The sequence below is a fragment of the Xyrauchen texanus genome, chromosome 31 (genome assembly GCF_025860055.1).
Source record: "Xyrauchen texanus isolate HMW12.3.18 chromosome 31, RBS_HiC_50CHRs, whole genome shotgun sequence".
NCBI lineage: Eukaryota > Metazoa > Chordata > Actinopteri > Cypriniformes > Catostomidae > Xyrauchen > Xyrauchen texanus.
This window is the reverse complement of record NC_068306.1, coordinates 10,325,353-10,351,343: the sequence shown is the minus strand read 5'-3', so window position 1 is coordinate 10,351,343 and position 25,991 is coordinate 10,325,353. Positions and strand designations below refer to the sequence as shown.

General features: G+C 38.0%; 1 protein-coding gene across 15 annotated transcripts in view; it reads left to right on the top strand.

Annotated features, from left to right (window-relative positions):
- Positions 1 to 3,394: 3,394 nt before the first annotated feature.
- LOC127624804 (calpastatin-like) overlaps positions 3,395 to 25,991 on the top strand; it is a 711,053-nt gene continuing 688,456 nt past the window's right edge. For 6 of the 15 annotated variants that reach the window (XR_007968225.1, XM_052099727.1, XM_052099726.1 and 3 more), the window contains exons 1-2: positions 3,395 to 3,457; positions 4,622 to 4,678. Coding sequence is in view for 14 of the 15 variants with exons in the window: in XM_052099727.1 (XP_051955687.1) it covers positions 3,410 to 3,457; positions 4,622 to 4,678 (105 nt within the window). In the remaining variant the exon portion in view is untranslated. Of the gene's footprint in view, positions 3,458 to 3,905; positions 4,076 to 4,621; positions 4,679 to 9,274; positions 9,441 to 22,969; positions 23,132 to 25,991 lie in introns of those variants that run through there. The other 9 variants (XM_052099725.1, XM_052099731.1, XM_052099735.1 and 6 more) reach the window with 5 other exon arrangements.

Genomic DNA, 25,991 nt, shown 5'->3' with positions numbered 1-25,991 from the left:
TTCCAATTCTGAACTTCCATAAAATTGCACACAACAAACTCTCTAGAAACCACTTTTAAAATAATAGCTCAAACAGATTTTTTTAGTCCTAAAAATGATGTACAGATGTTATCAGGCTGGATGTTGTTTCATTAAATGTGACTGAGCTTAAATGCAACCAATCTTTATTTTTAAGCAAGGCAAAGCAAGTTTATTTATATAGTACATTTCATTCACATTGGCAATTCAAAGTGCTTTACATATAAATGATAAAGGAAATACAAAATAAGTAAAAAATGATTAAAATGAATAAATAAGAAAGATAAAACAGAAATAAAATGCAGGATCTCATGAGCGTGAGATGCTTTTTATGTAATTCATTTAAGACTAACTCACACCACAATGATGAATCTTAAATGTAAGGCCATTTGATCTCTTCCTGATAACCATTGTTCCTTTTTAAGAGCCAATGGTTCTTAAATGGAACCCCTAAAACTTAAATGGAACGCCACATTCATTATTCAAAAGTCCATTACACTTTAGAGCAACTGCCTTTAAATACCAGAACAGATATGCTTGGATACCCAACAATAGAATTATTCACTATAATTGACATGTATTGGATACAAGTGCAAATAGTAAAACGGCTGAACATACATTGCTTGAAATAAATGGATAGTGAAAATGTTTCTGTTAAGACAAATAGGTATAGAACTCTGCACAGTGAAATACTTGTTCATCTAATTGGTTTTGGTGAATCAATACTCCCAGCCACTGGCATGAACACATAACAAAAAGGCTTTTTTTCAGATTTTATAAACTGGAGGTGAATAGACACTACAGCGGTGCCTTGAGAACTGAATTAGTTAAACAAAGACAAGCCAGCAGCCCCCTTTAAATTACTGTCCCTTCTGCCTTATCTGAGGTGGAGGGCCGTTTTCCATGCACTGATAAAGACGCACACTCATCTAAACGGACAGCAAAGCCTTGGCCGCTAGTGCCTTTGTGTGGTTGAATGTTATCACTGTCACAGTGTGTCAGTAATTATCAAAGCATTTAGAGGTTCTTTCCTACCAGTGGTGTAGTAGTGTCTGAAGAGGTTGGCATCCTATGAATTTATGTAGGCATTTGTCTCTGAACTTTTTCAATCTACTAACGCTAAGCCGCAAGCACCGTTGAGTGAATTGTGTATTGAAAAAGTTCAGAGACAAAAGCCTACTCATTTCATCACATATTTTAGGTGATTTTACATAGGTATAATCCTAACAAAGATCGGTGGGCATAGAGCATTTGCCTGTGTATGCCCTAGACCAGTGGTTCTCATCCAGGGGGCCCTCACCCACTAGGGGGCCTCAGCACACTTTCAAGGGGGCCTCAAGATGACATCAAATTAATTTAAAATAAGAAATGTTAAAATAATTAAAATGATTCAACTTAATTAAAATGCTAAAAAATACTTGATGTATGCCTACAAATTATAAACACTCTTTCTGAAACTTCTAGAATAAAAAATGATCCATGATTAAGGGGCCTTCAAATATTGTCTTGAACAGTGGGGGACCTTGGAGTCAAAAGGTTGAGAACCACTGCCCTAGACTACACTACTGGTTCCTACAAACACAAGAGCTCCACTTTGAATGATTCATGTATCACGATACCAATAGGACAGATATTTTCTTCAGGGTGTGAAAAATGAGTCATAGTGCTTTACTGGCTGCTGCATTACTGTCAGACTGCTGGGAAGGAAAACCAATAGAGACAGGAAGTAACCTTAAAAAAATGGCTAATATTTATTTAAGACAACCTGCCTCACACACCAAATTATCCATTCAAAATCTTGAAGGCTTATTTATGGAAATTGTTTGTCCAGTGATTATAGCCTACCTCCAAAAAAGCTAGCAGAAATTACAGTAACCTTCTGTTTAGTTATACATATCGCCTATAATTCATACAAACTGTCTAAATCAGTCAGTGGATAAGGGAACATCCTCTCCAATTCCAAAATCTAGATGGAATATGTTATGGTTTGAATTAAATGAACATCAACATAATGATGTACATTTGTTATGTAAATTGTGTTGTGTAAATATGTTGTTTATTGTAATTGGTACTGCTATGTTATTCGGAACTGCACACAAGACTTTCACCTACTGTTGCACTTGTGTACACAGTAGTGTGACAATAAAGTGATTTGATTTGATGAAACATCGAATTACATGGTGGAAAACGCACTGATAATAAACATGGAAAGCGCGCCACCTGTTGGATATTCGATGGCAATGACATGCTGAGCTCTCCAAGTAGCCTACTGATTTCTTTTTTGCTGATTTATTTTCTTTTTTTGCTGATTTTTCCACATAGACATATCATTTATAATATAAAAGTTACCAGACAAAAGAGTTATGTAGGATTTAAAGTCTCTCTCCAAGTACTCCTCACTGCAGACTATAGCGCGATGACGTAGTGGATCTGATCCCATGCGTATTGTATTTTTGTGACGTAGTGGATGTTTTAATGCGTGCGTATTTCCATTTTAATGTTTTGTTTAATTACTGCAGCGTACTTAACGGTCATTAATACAGTATATATTCATATACAAAAGACAAAGACAAAGAAGAAGAAATGTGTGTGTGTGACTTGCTTGCGACAATAATCACGGAAAAAAATACATTATTTTGAATTCGTCGAGCTTAAAAACAAAAACTGTTCTGTGAAACTTAGAAAGTAACAACATTAATTAGTAAAATTATTACTTTCCCCACAATATAATTGGTAAAGTAATCTGATTAGTAATCCGAGAAGTATTTAGTCATTTGTATTGGGTTACTTTTGGAGCAATTTACCCAACACTGACTAACAAAACAAAGATTTAAAAGAAGCATGGGGTCACAGGAAGAGAGAACTGAGAAACTATTCATTAAAGTATTCACACCTGTGTGAGTCACCGGCAGTTTTCTCTAAACTCTGAGCAAGATCTGGGCTCAAAATCACTCAAACTGAACAATGCTGGCAGGCGAACACAGCAAAGAGACTGTTTGAGGGGGTGTGGCATTATATAGTTCAGCAGATATGCAACATGCTGCACATTATGTCTTTTCCACATATTAAAATACCTAGCTGTGTTCAATCAATCCACAAAAGACACATGTGAAAATAATTTACTGACACTGAACATGCATGCACCCACGATAGCCAAAAAACAGAATGAATGCATGCTCAATAACCACAAAACAGTAGCATATTCTTGAGAATATGGTTTATGGACACTAAAAGTTGCACAAGCTCTTTTTAAAACTAATTTAAGCCTCTGGCAAAGACTTCTTCAGCTGTGGTCTCTCAGCAGGAGGAGCAAACACTGTGCCACAAGCACACCTCTGGTGAAAATAAAACTCTGTTGGTTTTTAGTGTCTGATCACCTTAATCCTCAGACATGCCGCACAGAAAGAGATGCCACGGTCGTAAGAAAAACACAAAAGAGGTATGTGTCCTCACATGCAATTACACATTCTTATAGCCTATTCTTTCTAGCAGTTGCCATGAGTCAGATGCCTGCTGTCTGCTGTGTTCAGTACGGTCAGTAACCTCTGATAACTGCTTCTGTTAGAAGTTAATGTATTGCTTATGGCATGACTACTCGTTTGAGTAAACCATAAAGTGTGTGTATTTGCATTGTATGGCCCAGCTGTAAAGACAAGCTAAAACCAACCCTGGTTTGGTAGCCTGAACTGGCTGAGCCTTTCTTACCATAATGTTGTTGAGCAAGCACCAGATAAGAATGCGGTGTTTTCAATGAGCCCTAGAAATTTTTAACCACTTTGCATATTTTTACAATGCGCAGTGCAAATTAAGCTTTACCTTTCCCATCGCACAGAACGTCATGAAACGGAGATAAACCGCGCCGACCATTAATGATCCGTGTGTCCTGGTACCCACACGCACGGGAGTGGCTTTATCGAAGCGTGAGAGAGAGGAGGATACCTTACTTAAACGTGAAACAAACTTAAGTTGCCCAAGATAACGCGAGGAAGGCTTCAACAGACTGTTTTACAATTCAAGAGACGTCGTCATGGCATACGCTGCGTATTGGACGATGCTCGTAAGTAGAGACAAGTCGAAATGTACAGCAAACGTACTTGCTTCAAATATGAACATGTTTTTAGGGTGTCTGTCTACATAACACCTGGCAGTGCAAACGTTTCGTGCTTTTTGCTCGCAAAGACTCACTTATTGGAAAACCAAAACAATTGACTGCTTGCGACGTAGGGCGTTGTCGGTTACAGTGAAGTTTGAATGCTTTTGGTTGACTTTGAAAGTTTCCTTAATATGTTTTGCTGTAGAAATGAGAGGATTTGGCAAATTTACAGTAAGGCCAATGTATTCAAAAAGCGTAAAAAAGTCAGCAGATTTTTAGTAGTATGCCCATTTTCCTTAGAACAATGACATTTGATGTGTTTTTTTTTTACTAAGTCTTGCAGAGGTTGGTCTCAGGTTAGGCGAGACTATGTTTACTCATTTTGGCATGAAATGTTTTACCCTCAAGGTTATTTTATTCAATGTGACAGGGTGCTTGTACTAAATCAGTCTCTCTCTCTCTCTCTCTCTCTCTCTCTCTCTCTCTCTCTCTCTCTCTCACACTTTTCAGAAAAGTGAGCCTTCTGCACAAAAACAAGCCTATGTCCCTCAGACGTCAAGGTTTCAGGTAGGTACATCAACCTTTGCTTGCTCGTTTATACACATCCTCTTGAATGTACTTTTTTCAGATTGAAATTATGCAATAAACAAACAAATCTAGCAACTATTATGTTACAACAACAACAAGGTTCTACATGTAAGGTACAACGGGCTAATGGCACACCTTGAAGGTAATTCAAATTTTTTGTGGTCACAAAATGTATCAAGATTGTATGAAAAAAATAAAATAAATAACAGAACGTTGTTTTGATTAAAATTCAGTTATTTAAAAAGGCGAGGGGTATTTATAGTGACATCGTGTAGATGTAGAGGCAATAGATATAATGCAAAATTTGTCCACTAACGCAACTCATTTTTGGAGTAACAAATTGAGAAAATGTTTAGTCAAAATAACAAGTATTATATAAACAAATTAATCTTCATTGTGGTTGGATCAGTCATTGTGAGCCTACTTTGAATTTTTATTATTATAATTTTTTTTTTTTTTTTCATACATACAAATGTATTCCTCCCATTTAAGAAAAACAATGTGTTTAATGGGGGCATTTAGCCCCTGCAACAGGGTGGCTTTTAGCCCCAAATACTATCCTTTCACGTACTGGACAGTTATTGAAAAACTACAAAACTAAATATAACAAATAAGTATTCTGTCTCAAAATGAATTTGATTATTTCAGGGATTTTCTTAGATTTTCATACATTTGCAACATTTTAAATACGATTAAATATTACATCAAATTGCTTTCAAATTAACCTTTAGACATTAAACGCAATGATCTCATGGATCAGGACAATGTTGCAGTGCATAGTGACAAACAGGTGTTTAGGTCTGTGGTAGTTTTTGATGCTATTTAGTATTTTGGGAGACAATCGAATCAAATGTGCCTTTTGCCAAGGCCCAACTTTAGCCCATTGCACCCTATTGTTTAAAGAAGTTCCCATTAATGTTATGATTTTATAACTGTAGTGACTGTGGTATTCTGCCAGGAACAATAGTAACCATGGTAATATTTATTTGTTTGGCCTGTATTCAAGGAAAACATATTGATCAAGTCAACCTCATATGCGGTGGCTTTTTATAGAACATTGTCACCCTCTTGTGGACAATATGGAGGTGCTTGTTCACTCCCAGTGAGGCAATTTAGCTGTTCTCACTGAGTCAAAGCCCACAATAAATCTGCTATCACGTATATAAACTGTAATACTTGAAAGCTACAAAGGTTGTATAACCCAGCACTCTCATTTGTGCATGTCCAGCCCAGAAAATACAAAATGGCATTCCTTTATGACACAACTCACCGACTTCAGAGACATGGACAACTTGTGAAGTGGAATGCATCTATGAATGTGTGGCAATAGTGTTTTAAACAGATTGATCTTTGTGTAGATAAGCATGCACTTGTTTGCTAGTAGGTCTCTGGTGAGCTGCAGAGTTGTCCGTGTCCCGTGACTGTGGAATATTTTGTGACTATAAATATCCTGAAACTGCACTTCACCAGGAGCTCCAGTTACAGTGACATAAACCTGGCAATGTCAAAAGCCCACTAATATTCAGTATTAAGCAAGGTGTAAGATGGGGATTGTTCACCCCAAAAATATTAATTCTCATTGAATATGCACCCTCATGTTGTTTCAGGCCTGTATTACTTTCTTTCTTCAATGGATGACAGGACGCCCAGATGACCGGTGACTGAGGCTAACATTCTGCCTAACACATCCTTTTTTGTTCTATGAATGAAAGAAAGTCATACAGGTTTTGGACCAAGTTTGGCATAGGGGTACAGTATATTATGACTGAATTTAAATTTTTGGGTGAACTAACCCTTTAAGAAACCTTGAGAATGTGTGACTGAGTGTTTCTCAAGATAAAGCAGCTGGTTTTACTGGCCCAGTGAGCAGCTAAACCTGCTGGTGTGTCTGCAAGTGTCAATTATTATACATGTCAGATAAATGTCTCTTTGCATTAGCATGTCTGTTTCCAGGGCTGTTTTAACTGCTTAACTTAATGATAATTTAAGTGCTGTCCTCGGGTGTTAATGTCTGTTTATATTATCATAGTGTTTATGCAAGTGTCAGGAAGGTATGTGGGTGTGTCAAACCTTTTGTTTAACAGATGTTTTTGTAATTGCATACGTTTGTGTGGATTAAGCATCTTAATGCGGTCAGGCTTGTGTGAGGGTTAGGTGTAGAAAATATCATTAGCATAGTATAAAAACACTAGATTTCATGTTAAAGCCCCCAACATGATAAAATAAATGTGTGTGGGTGTGGGTGTATGTGTATTTCCTTCTGGTATGTGGACAAATGCAGGATGTTCCTCATAGAAAGGTCAAACTTCACCCCTTTTAAGTACATAATTATTCAAATCTGGACCAGGCTTTTTTAGTTAAGCTTATCAGATTGGTCTTGTTTACATGTACACTTCAGGTCTTGGTTTTAAAAAGCCTCAATTGGACTCATGTCATGATTTAGATTGAACTTAGTACACTACATGGCCAAAGTTTGTAGACACCCCCTTCTTATTAACGTGATTGGCCAGGCCTCTTAATTCTAGTGAAGAAAAATCTTAATGCTTTGGCATGCAGTGACATTCTGGAGAATTGTATGCTTCCAACCTAGTAGCAAATGTTTGGGGAGAGACATCTTGTGTGTAAGAACATGGTCCAGACCTGAACTCCATTGAACACCTTTGGGATAAACTGGAATTTTCTATGAATCATGAATTCATTTTATGAATTTTACACAATATTTACTCAAAATTCACCAAAAAAAATTATATAAAACGAAACCTAAAGTGCACTATCCATTGACAAGGCTATTGGTACACCACTTTTGTTGGAATTCTCAACTTGGAAAAATAATTAAATAAATAATACTATTTTATTCATTGGTTTATAAAAAATGTGAATCACAATTGAACCTGAGGGTGTGTTATGCATTGATATTCAGAGCTGTTAATGTCATAGTTGTTTGCTATTTGCTAGTTACTACTATATGATAACCAATCCAAAATGTAAATGTTATCCTACTTGTGACAGAGATCTGAAAGGTGGAAAGAAAAGCAATAAGATAGCTATTTTTCTAAACGGTGTTAGACAGTGCTAGCCTTTGTTCTGTGTAGAGCAACATTGCTCCTAGATTTTATTCAAAGTATATTTTTTAGAAAAGAGTTGGAAGTAAGGCTGTTTCATGTGCTGTCAGTTGGGAAGTATTAATGTTTGTAGTCCACACCCAAGCCCTTAACTGATGTATCTCACTGAACAGAAATGCTTTGTTCTGTGCATTTGGGGTGTAAACCAGTACACAATGTTTAGGCATTTGAGTGGAATGTTTCATAAGTGCAGGTCTCTGATTTAGTTCCTCTTTACCATCCTATAGCTGTACTTTGCTGTGATATTGAGTCCATGTTTTCTGACCTGCACTTATGAAAATGACTTTTTGTGCTGATAACTGAAAAGGTCTTTCTTTACCATTCTTCTGGCTTCCTGTCTTGACGTGGGGTCCTTTTAGGGGCTTGTTTGGCTTGCATGCCCTGGGTCAAGTATATCAAAGCTTGGTGGTCATAGTCACACTTGGCAGCCGACTCATGAATGAAGTCGTAGAAGTCTGGTACTCCCTTACCCACCATACAATCACTTTTATCACACAGTAACCTCCCTGTCTTTGGTACTGTAATATTTCTATTTATCTCTCTCCACAGCACCATGCATAAGAACAGTAGTTCTCAACTGGTTTTGTTTCATGACCCAGATTTTATCAAGTGATGGCCCAACACATTTCCAAAATATGTAGTAAACAACAGCAAGTGTGATTTAAAAGGATAACACATTTAAATTGCAATTTGTACCCAAATATATAAGTTGGATTGGATGCACAGCCCTTTGACATCAACAACGAAAAATATATGGGGACTGTTTTCCCCTCCCTTTTAAAGAAATGTATCTTTTCTGTAGAAGTCATATAGGTTTAGAACAACATTAGGGTGAGTAAATTATGACAGAATTATTTTTTTTGTATGAACTATTCCTTTAAAAGTTAATTTGCTATCCTAACTACAGTGTACACATGCATATGGCTAGTTTCATTTTATTATTTGTATTTATCATGTTTACTCTGTTGTCATTACCAGCGGCCCATTTTTGGGTTATAAACCACCAGTTGAGAGAATCCGTGCATTAGAAACAAGCATACCTTTGCTCCGGTTAGTTTGTACTTTGTTTTCTTTGACAGCTCAAGAATTTTATTGTCTCTGTGCACCTCTTGCACTCTTACAAATGCACCATAAATATCACCATAAACGTTTATCTTCGGAACATGCTGGGTGCAACAAGCAAACATACGCCCTTTCTATCCTAAGTGTATCTGGTATATCATGGTCAGACAATATAAATTCCATGTGCTTCCCTTTTTAGCCATGCCCCTTTCCCTCCCTCTCTCCTGTTGAGTCCGCCTATATTTGGAGCTCTAACCCCTCCCTTTTCCCATGGAACGTGCCTCTTCTCCCTTTTTTTTGAACCCACCTCCTCTAAGCACTATAACCCCTCCCCTATCCTCCCCTAACCACTCCCCTTTCCACTTCACTCTGTGCCTGGAACATGCTGTATCTCCGACTGCATTCGCACACACACACACACACACCCAGCCAGAGGCAGGGAGAGTTACAGAGACACTGCTAAACACTAAGCACCGCTAGACATGGGGCAATTCTTCAGCTGGATCCGCGGCACGCGGGGCGAACCAGTCCTGCAGGAAGCCACCGTTGAGCAACAGGTCTCTCTTACTTGATATACACATACCGAGGTCACAGAGAATAATGTGTGCATGGGTTTGCTTTAGTATACTGCAAGAGTGTGTTTGAGGTGCAGCTATTTGACTGTTGACTTGACAGTGCAAGGATTTAAACATATGCTTTTCTAACATTGGCTGAGTGTTTTGTCTGTCACATAAGAGCGCTGGTCAATAGGTCTTGTCTTGGCTGCGGTTCAAGTCCTGGGGGAGGAGTGCTGGAATGTGTGGGGAATGCTCGGAAATGTGTTTTCAGAAGTTTATAAAGACTGTGATCTACTAGGGCATTTAGCACTTGAATAAAACTGCACCTCTACAAATGGATTTTCAGTCACCGTGAACTGTTTGCCTGGCAACAGATTAAAATGATGTAATTCACAGTGCTTTTAAAGGCTTTTATTGATTGTTGTTTGGGTGTGTTTGTGAAAAAGCAATGGCGATTCACTGGACGATTAATGATAAGGTGTTATGTCATACCACAGAATTAGGCCTTAGGTCCTATAGTTCACTCAAAATCGAAACTTCTGTTATCATTTATTCAGCCTTATGTTGTTCCAAACCCATATGACTTTCTTTCTTCTTTAGAATACCTTTCAATATAAGTGAATGAGGCTGCCAGTCCCTAACAATCCCTAAACATCTTTTGTATTCAACGGAAAGTCATACAGATTTCGAACAACATGAGGGTCTCATAACAGAATTTTCATTTTTGTCTATCCCTATAAAAGGTACAATGTACATGTGGTTTGATTTAAAAATTGAAAATCTGTTGAGGGATATTGTGACCCATTCCCCTGTTTGGTACTGACTTTTCCATTTTCTGATATTTTTGACTATTCATTTTCCTTTGTGATTATGATACTAATTTCTTTACCACCGGCTTTGCTTCCAGCAACACAAAATTGGTGTTGTGCAGATGTCATGGGAAATGCAGAGTCATTTTGGTGTTATTTATGAGCTGAGCTCTCCTGTGTGTGGTTGATATTAGCCAGCGGCTGCAGTCTAAGCGCTCATAGCTGCACATACCCACAGTGCAACATGCCACTCATGTTCAGCATCAGCTACTGACGTTACACCTAAAGACCTGAAGGGTTGATTATTTAGATAATTTTCATACAGAACATGTGAACAGTTGATATTTACAGTACAACAAGAAAAAAAAAAAACCCTTTGCAAATAAGACTACTTAACTACACAAAAATATATGATTGGTAATTTGTGTATTTTAACTTCATTTTTGTCACATTTGATTGGTTTTAATAATCTTATTGGCAAAGCATATTTTGGAATGTCATAATTTTAAATGTCACACCAAATTGCGTTTTATCACACCATAAAGAATTATACGGTTTCCCTAAAATGGTATCCAATGTCTTATATAGACCAATATCTTACGATAATCAACAGAAATAAATGCAAGATATTGTTAATTACTGTATCTGTGAATGGTGTTTTGGTGTCACACCAAATGACACAAAAAGTGACTCTAGACTTGTAAAGTCTTCTGTGTATTGTATAGTGAGGAGAAAGAATTTGTGTATTGATTTTCAATGGATTTTGAGCTCAAATAGTGCTGCTCTATTGATCTCAACAGCTACAAGAACATGTGTTCCTACAGCATGCCGTTCCAATAGCACATACTACTGTTTCTGTATGTCTGTGTGTGCATGCACATCTTTAGGTGTGTGTCTTTACCTTATGACCTTTAGAGATCTAGTTGGGCAAATATTGCTTCATTACATAGGTAACATACAGTATTGTGTTACATTTTAATATAACATTTAACACAAGGTACTTATTTCCCTGATGAGATGTTTAACTAACACCTAATTATGCTTTTACATTCAAATTTATGGTACTGCTGAAAATGTTTTTGTACTGTATATATTATAAACAAACAAACATTTCATAAAATTATTTATTTTCATTATTTTAATGTTATATGCAGAAGTATATGCTGAAGAAAATCTAGAATAATTTCAGGCTAAAAAAAGCACTGTGATTGACGATCAACAGCTCTTTAAAGCAATCTTTTAAAAGTATCACTAAACGGATTTCGCAAACATAATGGTTCCTAATTCATGAAACGTGAGCTGAACAAATTTGTGTGTAAATGCATTCTTATGTAAATTGTCCCAATTGAAAAAAATTACGCAAATTTGTTCTGCTTGTGTTCATGAATAAGGCCCAATGACCGTTTTCAAACAGGTTTGCTGTACACTCACTGAACTCTTTAATAAAGAGCACCTGTACACCTACTCATTTATGCAATTATCTAATCAGCGACTCACGTGGCGGCAGTGTAATGCATAATATTAAGCAGATACGGTTCAGGAGCTTCAGTTAATGGACACATCAACCATCAAAATGGGGAAAAAATGTGACGTCATTGATTTTGAACGTGGCATGAGATGAGGAGTTGCCCCTTCTGCCGCTCCTTCGCCTCCTGGCAGACGGCTGCGTGCTCCTCTGCCTCCTGGAGGACCGTTCCAGTAGCACCGGATCATGTTCGGCATATGCATTAAACACTGATGCGTGATTAACAGCTATAAATGTTTCTATTCATAATAAGAAAATCTGCATAATTAAAAAAAAAAATACCATATTGTCCTTTTAGCCTGTTTTTATCTGTGACATGAGCCAATCTCCATCTCTATGTGAAACTGCACATAGACCCGATATCATGTTGAACTCGTAATAATGGATATGCTTGATTTTCTGTGCCTTATATTAACTTGCAGCTGTTTTCCACTGAGGTGACCGAAGATGTCAGTCACAACAGCTGTTTAATTGACTGTTTGTTTGCTCACGTCACTTACATCGTCAGCGAGCATCAGAATATCATTCTTACAATACGAATGTAACAATATGCTGCATTTTCTGAAAAAAAAAAGTTTCCAGCCAAATGATGAGTTGATTACTCAAACTCCAGTATCATTTCTCCTTTGATATAAAATGTCTGCAGAAGCAGAATATGAATGAACAGAGGCAGAGCTGTGTGGCTTTATAATAGATTTGAGAATGTCATAAGTAGGGATGTAACGATATCAAAATCTCACGGTACGATACAATTTCGATATTGACCTCACGGTACGATATTTATTGCGATATTGTGGAAAAGCTCACGGTATTGTTAAATAGCTCACGATAGTGTTTGTGATGATAATAGCGAAAAAATACTGACATTTATTCTGCTTTTGCCAGTCAACAGGCAATTTATTGTTGTATTTATGGATCATGACAACATAAAACGCTGATCACATAGTGCTTTTAAAGTGCAAGTTGTAGTCAGGAACATCAATATTCTGTATAGTAATATTTGGTTGCATAACTGATTCTTCTGTGCAATGTTCAAGTTAAGAAGCAACTAGAACAATTGTAAACAATAGGGAATTCCCTTTAAGTGCAAACAAAGATCAAGTTAAGTCAGGTTTATGCATAAGGCAAATAAAAGCAGCCTTTTAAAACTGGTATTTAGGAACATGACTTAAACTTAAATAAAATAGTCAGTCAAAAAGCCTTTTAAAAAAACACTGACCTATCATTTAGCTTATGTTCACGTTTTTCATCAGAAAGATCAAAATAGTCCATTGTCTGTCCACCACCTTCTCTCCTTTTGCGTTTTTTGACACGGCGAAACCAAAATGTTTCCAGACATCTGATTTAAAAGCTGCAGGGGCTGGCACAATCTCAACTTCGGGGTTGTTGTTTTCATCCTTACAAGTATCGCTGTCGGCCCTGCTGGCTTGGACCCTGTCCCAAATGGCACACTCCGGACTTGTGGACTTCCTCAGAGTCCACACTTCGGTGACGTCATGTAGTGCAGACTTATAGGGCCCCTCGCGCAAGTCCACAAGGGCGCATTGAGAAGTATTTTTGGGACAGACTCGATCGTGAAGCGTGGTTATTGTTGGACAGGAGCTGCAGGTTCGGTTCGGGGAAATATGCTGCCTATTGTTGTTGTTTTTACTATTGTGTTTGCGAGATGGCTTGCCATGCAGAGAAATCACATTTATACGCTCCGACGTCGTAGAAGACAAGATTATTTTTCATGCATACAAATGCTGATGTTATGCACGGAGGAAAGGGTAAGCAAGTAAATGTTATTGACTTTGTAGATAAACATATAACTTGTCAAAAGTCGTTAATGCATTAAGTCATTATTATTTGATTTACTGTTTAATTTTCTTTTTTCTTTATATACATATATATATATATATATATATGTATTTTATATTTGTTATGTGTACCTTGTTTTTTTTATGTCGTTTTTTCTCTTTTTCTTTTCTTTTCTTTTCTTTTCTCTTGTCTTGTATTAATCAATACCAGTGAAAGGTGACGCTCATTCCATTTGAACTAAGATTACAATTTTAACACATAATGCAAATGTGCGTGAGTTTCACATGAATTTACAGGTTTAAATATCCATACTTCACTTACATATGACTCAGTAAAGCCCTGCCATTCGGTTATATATAATGAATCGTTATGCGATCAGCCTATTATTCAGCGCGGTATTACTATGTTTGAGACATCAACCACTGGTCGATGACCATAATGTTTGAATAAACTGTAGGTAACAACTGGTAAAATGTACACAGTCATAAAAACCATAATGATACTTACACTTAAATATTTTCTTCTCAGCCATGTTATCAATTGTCTGTGTCCGTGAGCGAAAGCGCTCTTCACACCAGTTGTCTGATTGGCCTTTCGCAAGGACTCCTGGGTACTTGAAGTGCGTGAAGCCTGGATCTATGCGGGCTTCGCGGAAGACTGCTTCAAGGGTACAAAGGGGGCGCTGCTGAGCACACTTCAGAGCGTTAAAATGCTAAATGGGATGGCCTACGGACTCGTAGACTCAGCGAGCACGTGCAATTTAAGTCCACGAGACCGAAAGTCCGCATGAAGTGCGCCATTTTGGACAGGGCCTTGCTGTGAGCTTGTGTGGACAGCGTGTAGCGTGCAATCCTATTGGCTTAACAACGGTTGACGACGCAGCGCAAAGGATCATGGTCTATGTAGTTAACAATGATTTGTTCCGCGGGACTGTTTAATCCTCTTGCTTTTTGACGGACACCTGTCCTTTTAATATTGTAACCCAACCACGACGATATCGAGACACGTTTACCACCGCGATAGCGCGATATCGTCAATATCGTTACATCCCTAGTCATAAGAGTAGTTTGTTTGAGAGCGTGCGTCCAGTTTTGAGCAAGAGTTGCCTGTGTGCAAACGGAGAGATTCACGCTGGCGCAACCAGTACATGGATGTGCTCCTGCATGATATGCATTTTGTGCTCTAGACATTAACAATATCATAACACCATAGAGCCATGGTCTATTAAGCAGGACTATGGGCCATAATGCCAATAATTTTCATTCATCTCCAAAATAAATGTTCATTGTATTTATGTATCTTTTTATTTTACTTTGTGAAATTATCATCAATCACTGCGCCTTCCCTGACATACTCTGGTGCCCCTAAACCTAACCTTAACCTTACCTTAGAAAAATAACTTTGGTTTTACTTCAGTTACCAGTTTCACCATGGCATTTTGTTGTATATTTACAGTAACCACAAAATTAACCATGGTTACTATATTACCACCATATTGCTTTAGTAACACCATGGTTAATTGCAAAAAAATGGTTACTACAATATTACTATAATAATACAGTGACACAATCCACACACAAGTGACCCCGAGTTGCAGTGTGAGTGATTGACAGGGCGGGCCCCTAGATCAAACCCATCTCTGCACTCACTGACATTCATCGTGACCAAATCACTGCATTGAAATCAACCTTTAGATAAAATTGTATCTATTATTTTTAGTATTAAGGAAATGTTAAGAGTGGAACCAGGAAATCGGATGGGGAAAAAGAATGGGACAAAAGGCAGAATCAAACCGGGGTTGATATGACAACATTACACATTCACAGAATTTTACCCCCCACGCCACTGTAGATACACCTGTGGTTTAGTTTGTTGTATATTTCTGTGGGTTCACCAGACTATTGGGGTGGAAATAGCTGCACTGTGTGGCAGATGTTATTTACACCGGGGTGCAAATATTCACATTTTATTTCATCCTTCATAGAGTACCAGGCCATTAGCTTGGCAACATGCTAATGTTGAACTTAATCCACTGTAAATCAAGTTTGTTCACTCCTTGAGATGAGTGCTATTTGTGTGGCACATGTATTTGCTGCAAATCGGTCACTTATGAGAGTCTATTCAAGTAATCAGACAGCTTTCAATGTAGGTTTGGAACATAACTTAAGATTGTGTAGAGATTCAGCCATTATTCAGGAAGTTTGTTTGAGTTGTTATGCTAGAATAAGCAGACAGACAGCAAACTATATCCAGATGCCCACTGACTCTTGGAAAGGAACTCCGTCAACAACCTCATGGAGATTGTACATGGCTAAATATAGACAGTATTGCTGAACAGGATATTTGCAGTACTTTCAATTTCAAAGTTAGTAATACTCAAAGTTTAAAGAGACGGAGAAGGTAAAAAGATGGAAAGGGAGAGGAAACGATGATGTCTCAGGTTTAACATGATTGATTCAGTTCAGTTGTTTTGCAATCTTTGCATCATAATGTGCTTAGTCTGATTCAATCAAACCATACCATACCTGAAAAGATATTTCTTCATCATTGTCGCACCCTGTGATTCAATAATCTAAGATTTCTTCAGAAAAATAAATTTCTTCAGAATTGTGACATCATTCAATGTACTTCTATGTGTATGTGGCTCGTGGCTGTGTTGGAACTTGTGAGGATGTGTGTATTTGTGTGTCTGATGATAACATTGAATGTCTTTGTGTATATTTGGGGTTCTTTAGCTGGCTTAGACCTCGTAGAGCTCATATAGAAAGCCATGAGTATAAGTAAATCTATCACCAGAATCATATTAATTTAGATGTTATAATCTTTAATTGCTACAATTAATCTAAATTAAAGCACATTTGCCATCCTACTATAATGCAGGATTATATGGCAAGTTGCATTTTAATATTTGCATATAGCATTATTGTGTTTGCATGGGTTTTTTCCAAACCTTTTAATCCAAACCTTGTTTTTAGGGTTATTTCAAAATCCTTAAACTTAAGCTATGTTTCAAACTATGCACTTGGCCATGTAGTGTATGAATTTTCAAAGAGCAGTATCGTCCCAAATGGAACACTTAACAGTTTTATACTGCACAGAATTGTTCGCCGTTTAACAGCTGATGGATGTGACATTTCAAACCCAAGCGCTGTGTTGCCGCTAGCTTTAGCGCAATATCCACACTTAGTTCAACACTTGTGTCACAATAATATTCATATTCACACAGCAATTTCGTGATGATAAAGCATTCAACTTAATTTTGTACGGTGCTGTCTTCACAGAAGTTTCGCTAGTTGCTATATTCTCCATTATTTACAATTGTTTTGCCAGATCGCCATTGTTGCTGGTCACTCCGCCCCTTCTGCTATGTATGGCAAGCTGCGAACGCTAAGTGCACAAAGTGTCCAACAAAACACACTCTCTATATAAAACCGAATCATCCGGGTACTTATAGTAAACTTCTTTTTGTTGCATTTTCAGTGTAAACTCACTACTCGCACTACTTGCACTTCAAAATAATGTAAAATAATGCAGAATTGTGCGGATGCACTTTAAGACCAAAAGTTCTAATGCTGACAATGCTCCTCCTAAAGCTTTCAAGCTATATCCAAGTACCACTACAGTCTCAAGATGATGGAGAAGATACCAAGAGATGGGCCATTACACGAGGAGAGCTGGACAGGGCTGTAGAAGGGCATCAACTTAGTAGTAGGACTGGTATCTGCTCCTTTGTGCGAGGAGGAACAGGAGGAGTACTGCCAGAGCCCTACAAAATGACCTCCAGCGGGCTACTGGTGTGCAAGTTTCTGACCAAACTGTCATAAACCGACTCCATGAGTGTGGCATGACATTTACATTTACATTTATGATTTTGGCAGACGCTTTTATCCAAAGCGACTTACAGTGCACTTATTACAGGGACAATCCCCCCGGAGCAGCCTGGAGTTAAGTGCCTTACTGAAGGACACAATGATGAGGGCCCGACGTCCTCTAGTGGGACCTGCGCTCACAGCCCAGCATCGTGTAGCTCGATTGGCATTCGCCAATTGGCGGTGGGTCAGTGATGGTCTGGGGAGGCATATCCTTGGAGGGTCGCACAGACCTCCACATGCTATCCAATGGTACCCTGGCTGCTGTTAGGTACCGGGATGAAATTGTCAGACCATACGCTGGTGCAGCGGGCCCTGGGTTCCTCCTGGTGCAGGACAATGCCTGGCCTCATGTGGCCAGAGTGTGTAGGCAGTTCCTGGAAGAGGAAGGCATTGATGCCATTGACTGGCCCTCATGTTCCCCAGACCTGAATCCAATTGAGAACCTTTGGGTTGTTATGTATCAGTGCATCCAACGCCACCAAGTAGCACCACGGACTGTCCAGCAGCTCGCTGATACCCAGATCCAGGTCTGGGAGGAGATCCCCAGGACACCATCCACCATCTCATCAGCAGCATGCCCAGACGTTGTTGGGAGTGCATACAGGCACATGGGGGCCATACACACTACTGAGTCACATTTATGAGTTGCCATGATGAAATTCACACAAGTTGGAACGGCTGTAATTTCAATTGTTTACTTTGATTTTCGGTGTGAGTTTGAATCCAGCCCTCAATCGGTTGGTGATTTTGGTTTTCCTTTGATCGTTGTTACGTCATTTTGTTCTCAAGGAATTATACAATGTACTGTAAAGATTTTGATCTTAGTCGATCGAGATCCAATGTGTGATTTAAGTGTTCCCTTTTTTGAGAAGTGTATTATAAAACACTCTTGAGAGGAATGTATATGAACTCTCCAGAGGAAGATACGGTTTTGCGCATGTTTCTTGAGGTTTGTGAATTAAAACAAGATATCTGCTACTTGCAGATGATACATGATAGAAGTTTAATTGATATATGTCTTTTTATCATTAGACAAAACAGTAAACCTTACAGGGAACTGTTAAGAAATGAGAGAGGGAGAATGAAACACCTAAGCACTTTATACTTTTTAAGATTTTACATGTCTGTCATGGGTCTGATATGTGGGACGGTTTAAATGAGACTGCACACCAGTTTATTATTGTGCTAACATAATGGCACTGACAACAAAACAAACTGTGATTGGTCATTAGTATGTCTCGGACAGCTCCTTCATGTGCAAGTTGGCTACTATCGTCGCCATTATGGCTTAAGAAACCAATTGGCCAAATAGGAAATTTGATCTGCTGATGCAGATCATTTAAATAATTTGTCGGCCTCTTCGATATATCGGTCGACTGCCAGTTTAAAATTTCAGACGAGGCTTTGTAAAGCTAACTTCAAAGTTTGTCATGACAAACCTTACCTATAGTTAAAATCATGTAGTATTCCTCATTTTAAACTTTCTATTTTTTATTATTGATTACATATCGTGTAAAATATGTATTAAATTGATTTTCAAAGTTGAGTCTGTCTAATTTGCTGTCATAATATTTGATTGATATTGCTTATATCATATTGGCCATCAGGCATTCTGCTCTCCATGCCATTTAAAAATCTATATCAATTACTCACAACTTCCTTGATTAATCAGATTTTCTTTTGGCCTTGAAAAATTACTAAAACCTTGAGTGATTCATGTCTTGAAAATGTGTTTTTAATCCATTGAGATCTGAGCCTGCGTAACTTGAATTGCATATACACATGTCACCATCACCCCTTGACCTCAGCATGTGGGTGGGGCTCAACTCTGACAGACTAATTTATTAACAGATAAGTGTTGCTAAGCAATACACTTGTTTAGTTGCTCTCCGTTTCTTGTCCTGCTGAAGCATGCTTCGTTTGTGCACATACCCCTCCATACTCCAACCATCCTACAGTGCCACATTATTAGATGAGCAAGTTGTATCATAAAGCAGATGGATGAAACCTTGTTCTTTTGGTTGAGTTGTGCAAACATCAGCTCTTCATATCAGTTGCTTTTGATAAGTGGTTATTTTTTGTTTGCCTTATTTGGTTGGAGTCAAAGGTTCCTGTCCGCATAAGTGGCTTTGTGGAATGTAGCTGCATTCCAGCATGCATACAACAACAATCGCAGATATTTGGGTGTTTAACCAAGTATATATTTGTTTTTGTGTTGTGATGTGCACCTCAAAATCTCCACCCAGATTGGCAGATTTTGCTGTCAGAGAGGTGTGAATATTGTCACTGGTTTGAAACATTTTTAATGACATGAGTGTACAAGCATTTCAGCTGCCTAAAATGTACAATGGTGTTCCGTAAACTTTGAGAAAAACTAAGGTAATACCATGCTTTTTGACACTACCGTGATGGTAATGCTATGGTATTCTTTGACCATACAGTAACATTGAAATACCTTGGTAAATAAATGTGGTAATCAAAATGTACCATGGTACTGTATGTATCAAAGTACAGTCATGGCACATTTGGTAGTGCACATACTTGCAACACAAGCTATTATTCTCATAGGGATGATAGATAGATAGATAGATAGATAGATGGTTATTGATTAGGTGAATAGTTGTCTCCGTTGACTCATGTGCTTTACTCAGGGCTTTGTAGTTTTTTCTTGTGGCCTTTTCTTGTGCAGGAATTTGGTGGAAATCTCCCTGCTTGACTTGTGTATAGACAAAAGTGGCCCAGGTGTTCTGAATATTAAGGGGTCAAGTTTGGCTGGTTGGCATAGTGAGTTATCCCCCCACTGGTAGACTCAATAACTACACCATAAAGGGCCAGAAGGTTTTTTGTTTTTGTTTTTAAATTGTATGTGATAGACGAACATCTTTGCATCTCTGCCGCTATGTTTTTCCAGCGTCTCACAGAAGAGCATCACATTTTTAAGATGCAACATCAAGTTAAAGGAACTTTAGCATTTAAAAATGCATCTTGAGAATTCTGTTCCATTCGTTGCACTGCATCTAGCTTTTTTACCTCAAGAACGCATTCTTTCAGAACAGCCCCTTGCAGGGGCTGAAAAAATTTTAGGCAAAAAGCCTGTTTCTCCATTGATGTCATTCAAAATTAGCCCAGCTATGTCAATGATGTCAATTTGTAGGCACACACGGATAGCTAATTCAACCTAGGGAATATCGTAAGGGTTTTTATAATGAGGTTTTTCCAATTTAGAGTATCAGTAAAATAAGGCCTGAGGTAAACATTACTTGAATATACACAGACATACTTCAAACATGAATTTTGAAGCTGCTGAGTTGAGAAAATTTTTTTTGGTAATGAGTTTCTAGAGGACTACAAAATCCACAGGCAAAAATGAAAAGGAAAACTGTAGTAGTTCTTATCTAGCAACTTGTTAGCAACATACACTGATCAGCCACAACATTAGCAGGTGAAGTGAACACTGACAGGTGAAGTGAATAAAATGTATTATCTCATTAGAATGACACCTGTCAAGGGGTGGGATATATAATAGGCTGCAAGTGAATTAGTTGGAAGCAGGAAAAATGGGCAAGTGTAATGATCTGACCGACTTTTGACAAAGGCCAAATAGTGATGGCTAGACAAAAGGGTCAGAGCATCTCCAAAACAGCAGCTTGTAGGATGATCCCGGTATGCAGTGGCAAGTACCTACCAAAAGTGGTCCAAGGAAGGACAACCAGTGATAGAAATGTGTCAGAACACGCAGTGCATTGCAGTTTGCTGTGCATTTGGCTGTGTAGCCACAGAAGGTCAGAGTGCCCCTGCTGACTCCTGGGCACGTGAGCGTTGGAACTGGACCATAGAGCAATGGAAGAAGGTGGCCTGCTCTGATTAATCGCATTTTCTTTTAGATCACGTGGACGGCCAGGTCATATTTGGAATGGCACACTACCATACTACTACTACTACTACTGCCAAGTAGATTTGCCAAAAGTAGTATGGGTAGTGAGCCATTCCGAACTAAGCTATAGACTTGTTTTCCCCTGCCTGCTGCCTTTTACATCACAGGATAGTCACTAGTGAAGGACTTGGGACTGTGCTAGTCCTTGTTGTGCCTTTAGCCAATCAGCATTATAAGGACATCAATGCTTGGGAATGCTAATAGATAACCAAGTCATTTTGATCATGGTGAATCATTAGTCATCCATCTATTTGGTGGTTAAGGTAGTGTTTTCATAGTGTGCTCATTGTTTTTACCATTGATTAAATTTGCATGTTTGACTTGGCTTGACGTGAGCTCAGTCATACACTAGATGGCGCTGTTCTCATAAATGTTGGTATAACAAACACAGCAATCGAGTAATTATTCATATTGGAAAAACATATTGAAAAAAACAAACCAGCTTTGACATTTGTTTTACCTATAGGAGTGTATATAAAGTTAGTGAGCCAAAGCATGCAGTGGCATACACTTTGTAACCATGCTGCGTTTCTCTTACATAAGCACTGGCCCTAGCCCAATTCTGCTGCAAGTCCATGCTTCTGTTTGAAGCAGGGCTCATGACTCAGTTGTTTTCATGCTCTCCAAATGTATTTCTCTTTTTCGTCCTCTGCCTTTGTATTCTGATGTGTATTAAATGTGATGCAACAAAGGGGTGCTGGGGGGGTTTGATGCATAGAATTATTATTGTTTTGAATAAAGTTAATTTTCACTCAGTAATTTGTAACGTATGTATTTTATATAATTTTGTAAAAAAAAAATATATATTTTAAGAAGGAAATAAAAATAAAGCAAATATCCATGTAGAAATTTGTGATTTTTTTAAAAAAACAATTTTTTTTTAATTTGTTATTTATAAATGTTCATCTGTCTTTGCAATGTATGTATGTCCAAGAATAGTGTGTTTTTGTCTTATTTTTTTATTAGTTTTATGACCTTTTAGCTTGCTAAATGGATAAATTACACAATTTTTTTGTAAAACTACCTTGGAACAATTTTTATTATCAAAAGTGCTGGAAAAATATATCATATTTTAATATTGGGTCGAAGATTATACACTGTAAATTTAGTACAAAGTAAATATTTACCAGATCATATTTCAATATTGTTTTGGCTTTTAGTTTTGGCCTAAGTACAATGACAAATAAAAGTCAATAATTTAATTTTGGAAACAGAATGTTGCATTTATAATGAGTATTGAGTGTATTTGACACACCCTGCACTGAAAGGTTTGTCTCTGTACTGCCTCTTTTCCTTTCTAGTCGTCACAGGACGGTGCACAACTGCTTCTCAGTCTAGACCTAACCTAACCCCCTCAAAGCAGTGTAGATATCCTATCTTTCAAACCCAAAACCACAACCCCAAGTCCAGCTTCCTGTTTCTTATGGAAAGAGTCTGTCGGTGTGTATTTTTCCTGGCTAGCAGTGCAAGTGGGCAGGACTGTGCTCTCTCAGCCAATCAGAACTATTAAACAGTGCATCATGGTTTGGGGGCAGGACTTTAAATAGTTCAGATCTTTTCATCTGACTAAAGTGGGAGGAGTTTGTGACTTCAGTCTTCAGTGCTGGGCGTTTTTCTGTTGGCATATGTGTGCATGGGGGATATATTTTGTATGTTTCAGACCAAGAGGATTTAAGGTAACTCACTATACTGGATTCTAGCTCTTACGTGCGCAAGTGAAACCGGACGCTCTCTCATTTTTGTTACAGATGGTAAGTATCAATAGCTTTTGGTTTTTTGCTTCTGTGTGTGGTTTCCTTCCAGTATACCTGCCTATAGCTGAAGATTGTGCCAACTGTGCTGCAATTTGTGGAAACTGTTACGACGTGTTTGGCACAAATGAGACTCCGCTTGTTTCGTTGTCATCTGAGAAGTCTAAGAAGCCCCGAGTTTGTTTCTTACTAACTATGAGTCTGAACACGTCTAGTTTTTCAAACTAATGCACTAGTCTTTATTGGAAGCAATTGGACATATTTTTAAGTTTACTGTTTTTGTTCACTATATTTGCTTACAATGATTAAGAAGCCATTTTACTTAGAACCGATTTAATAAGGGACTTGATGAAATGTGGTTCAGGAAAATTGGTTTTAACCCATATTTCAATGTTGAGAGCAGAGGTCTGGCAGTGTGCTCAAATTGTTTTGATGTTTTTCACATCCTCAGTACGGCATTTTTATTTTTTGTAAGCTATTTTGAGTGAAGCTGATGGCGTGAGGTAATGTTTCATATTAGTAACCATAGATGAGTAATACATTTTTTTTATATAATGCATAAAGTGCTTTTGGTTGGTTACAGATTCTGGGTGAAGGTGCAAGCCAGATGGAATCTAGCATAGACTCGTTTTCTTGGCCCAGTTTATGATGATGCCATCATGACTGAATTGGAACTATTGGGCTGTTTCTGAAACCTGCGTGCTCATTTTTATCAGTTATAGTCGCATATGCACAATATATGAAAAGGAAGTGGTTTAATTCATGTTGAACCACTTTAAATGTTTTAAAATATGAATCCATGCAGACACATGCAGAAAACAACTACAAAATAAATTAAACCAATCAATTCCACTGGATTATTCCCAGTTCTACTACAGTATACCAGTCATTTACCCATGCTTTGCTGCTAGGTATTTAGTGCATATTTGGAGTGCATACTTGATTGCTTGCAAGCAGCAACTTGAACTCTAAAATAGCAATTTTCAGCAGCCAGGATGTTACCTATTACTAATGTAGATGTTTCTCTTGCATTATCAGGTTTGTTATGAACCAGCCAATATTACAGTTGTTAGAAGTCACAAAATGATTAATAGACATGCATTATTCACCATGCTTGTATAAATCACTTCTTTAGTTCCATAATGATGGATGTCACTTTACAAGTAATTTTTGAAACATGATCAGTCCAGATTCATACTAATCAGTAAGCTACTGAAACTCTCATTATACTAGTAAAACCAGTCTACTTTGAAACCACTGTGGTAAAGTTATATCGTCATTACAATTTTGTCGTCATAGCATTTGATTACCTAATGGCAGGTCATAAACAAACATTTTTACTTGATCCATTGCACAGCAGAAAGCTTCTAACTTTCTGTAACCACAGAGGGTTTATGGGTGTGCTTTTGTGGTGATATGGGTGGAGACATGCATTAGTCATGATTTTCATTAAAGAATAGAATCAGATATATAGAAAGTATTGCATCATTAAGAAAACCATTAGAGACCATGGACTAACTAATAAAAGTCCATTGTTCTCCTTATCTACTCAAAATTCTGTACTACTGGTCAGACCGGGCCAGCACAAAAAAATCCTTACTGTTCATGCTGTGTAGTTTGTCCTATTGGGATGTTAAAACCAGTGCCAGTGTAGCTTTGTCTGTTCTGTTTGTTAAACCTGTATTTACAAATCAGCAATGGTTGCGCTCAAAGGGTGCGTCCAGAGATTCTACCTGAGGCTCCACCAAATATGTTTCTTCAGTGAATAGGAACAGTACAGTGGCCCAGAGGCTAAAACAAGTTGGATGTCCTGAATGGTTTTTAGCATTCATTTTGTCATTTGCAGTGACACTTTCACTGGTACCAGCTGACACAAGGATTCTTTGAGGAGGAGCTGTATTCGAGCTGTGCAGCTTTGATGGTGTCCCAGACTAGTCATGGACCGTAACCAATAAAAAATTGGCAATTTGAAAAACCCATAGTGGTCCACCACTAATCTGAATCCGACATGTCGCCCTCACTGTCTGTTGTGGTTACGGCCTTGGGTGGATCCGTCTGTTATAGACTTCTCATCAGGAATGTAGACCATCATGATATGAGGTGTGCCACGTGTCACTGTGTTCGTGTGAGAGAATGATCAGTAAGTGGTTGAAGAGACATTTAGGCTTATTGCGTGAGATGCATTGAAGGGGGGGCTGTACTTTGAGTGTTAACATTATTTGTGTCATCAGCAAAACCCTCACAAGGCAGCTTATCAAAACTAAACGATGACTACTGCAGTGGTCATGCTAACCAGTCAGAGCATTACCAAGAAATCAATTTGAACAGAAATTGACTGCTGAATCCAATGTTGTTGTTTTTTTTGTTTTGGTTAGAAGGAAGCGCAGTCATCTTGTCATGTATGGTAAACTCACGTGATGATGTGGAATGAGAAATCATTCTTTGTATTTTCTATTGACTCTAAATGCATTCAATTCATTACATTTTATATGTACAAAATGTCCCATCAAATGGTACCTGCCCTTTGTTTACCCGCAATGCATTGTGTTTTTGTGACTGCCGATCATGTATGTTTACCTAACTAAAAGGGAGGTATCTAGGTGGTTTCTTACACATAACAATTAGCTCTACATCCAAACCCTATTAAAAATATACACACATTGGCCTTAGAGTACACTGCCACCTTTCTAAGGTTTTTTTACCTATAGTTTTGCTCCGAAATTTGTCATATTGGCCCCCTATACAAAATAATGGATTACACCGTAAATATTGATCCATGAAATTTAATATCTTTCTTCAGGAAAAAATATTGCATCATAAAAAAAAAATTCAGCATGGGAAGTTTCTGAAATTTGGTTGA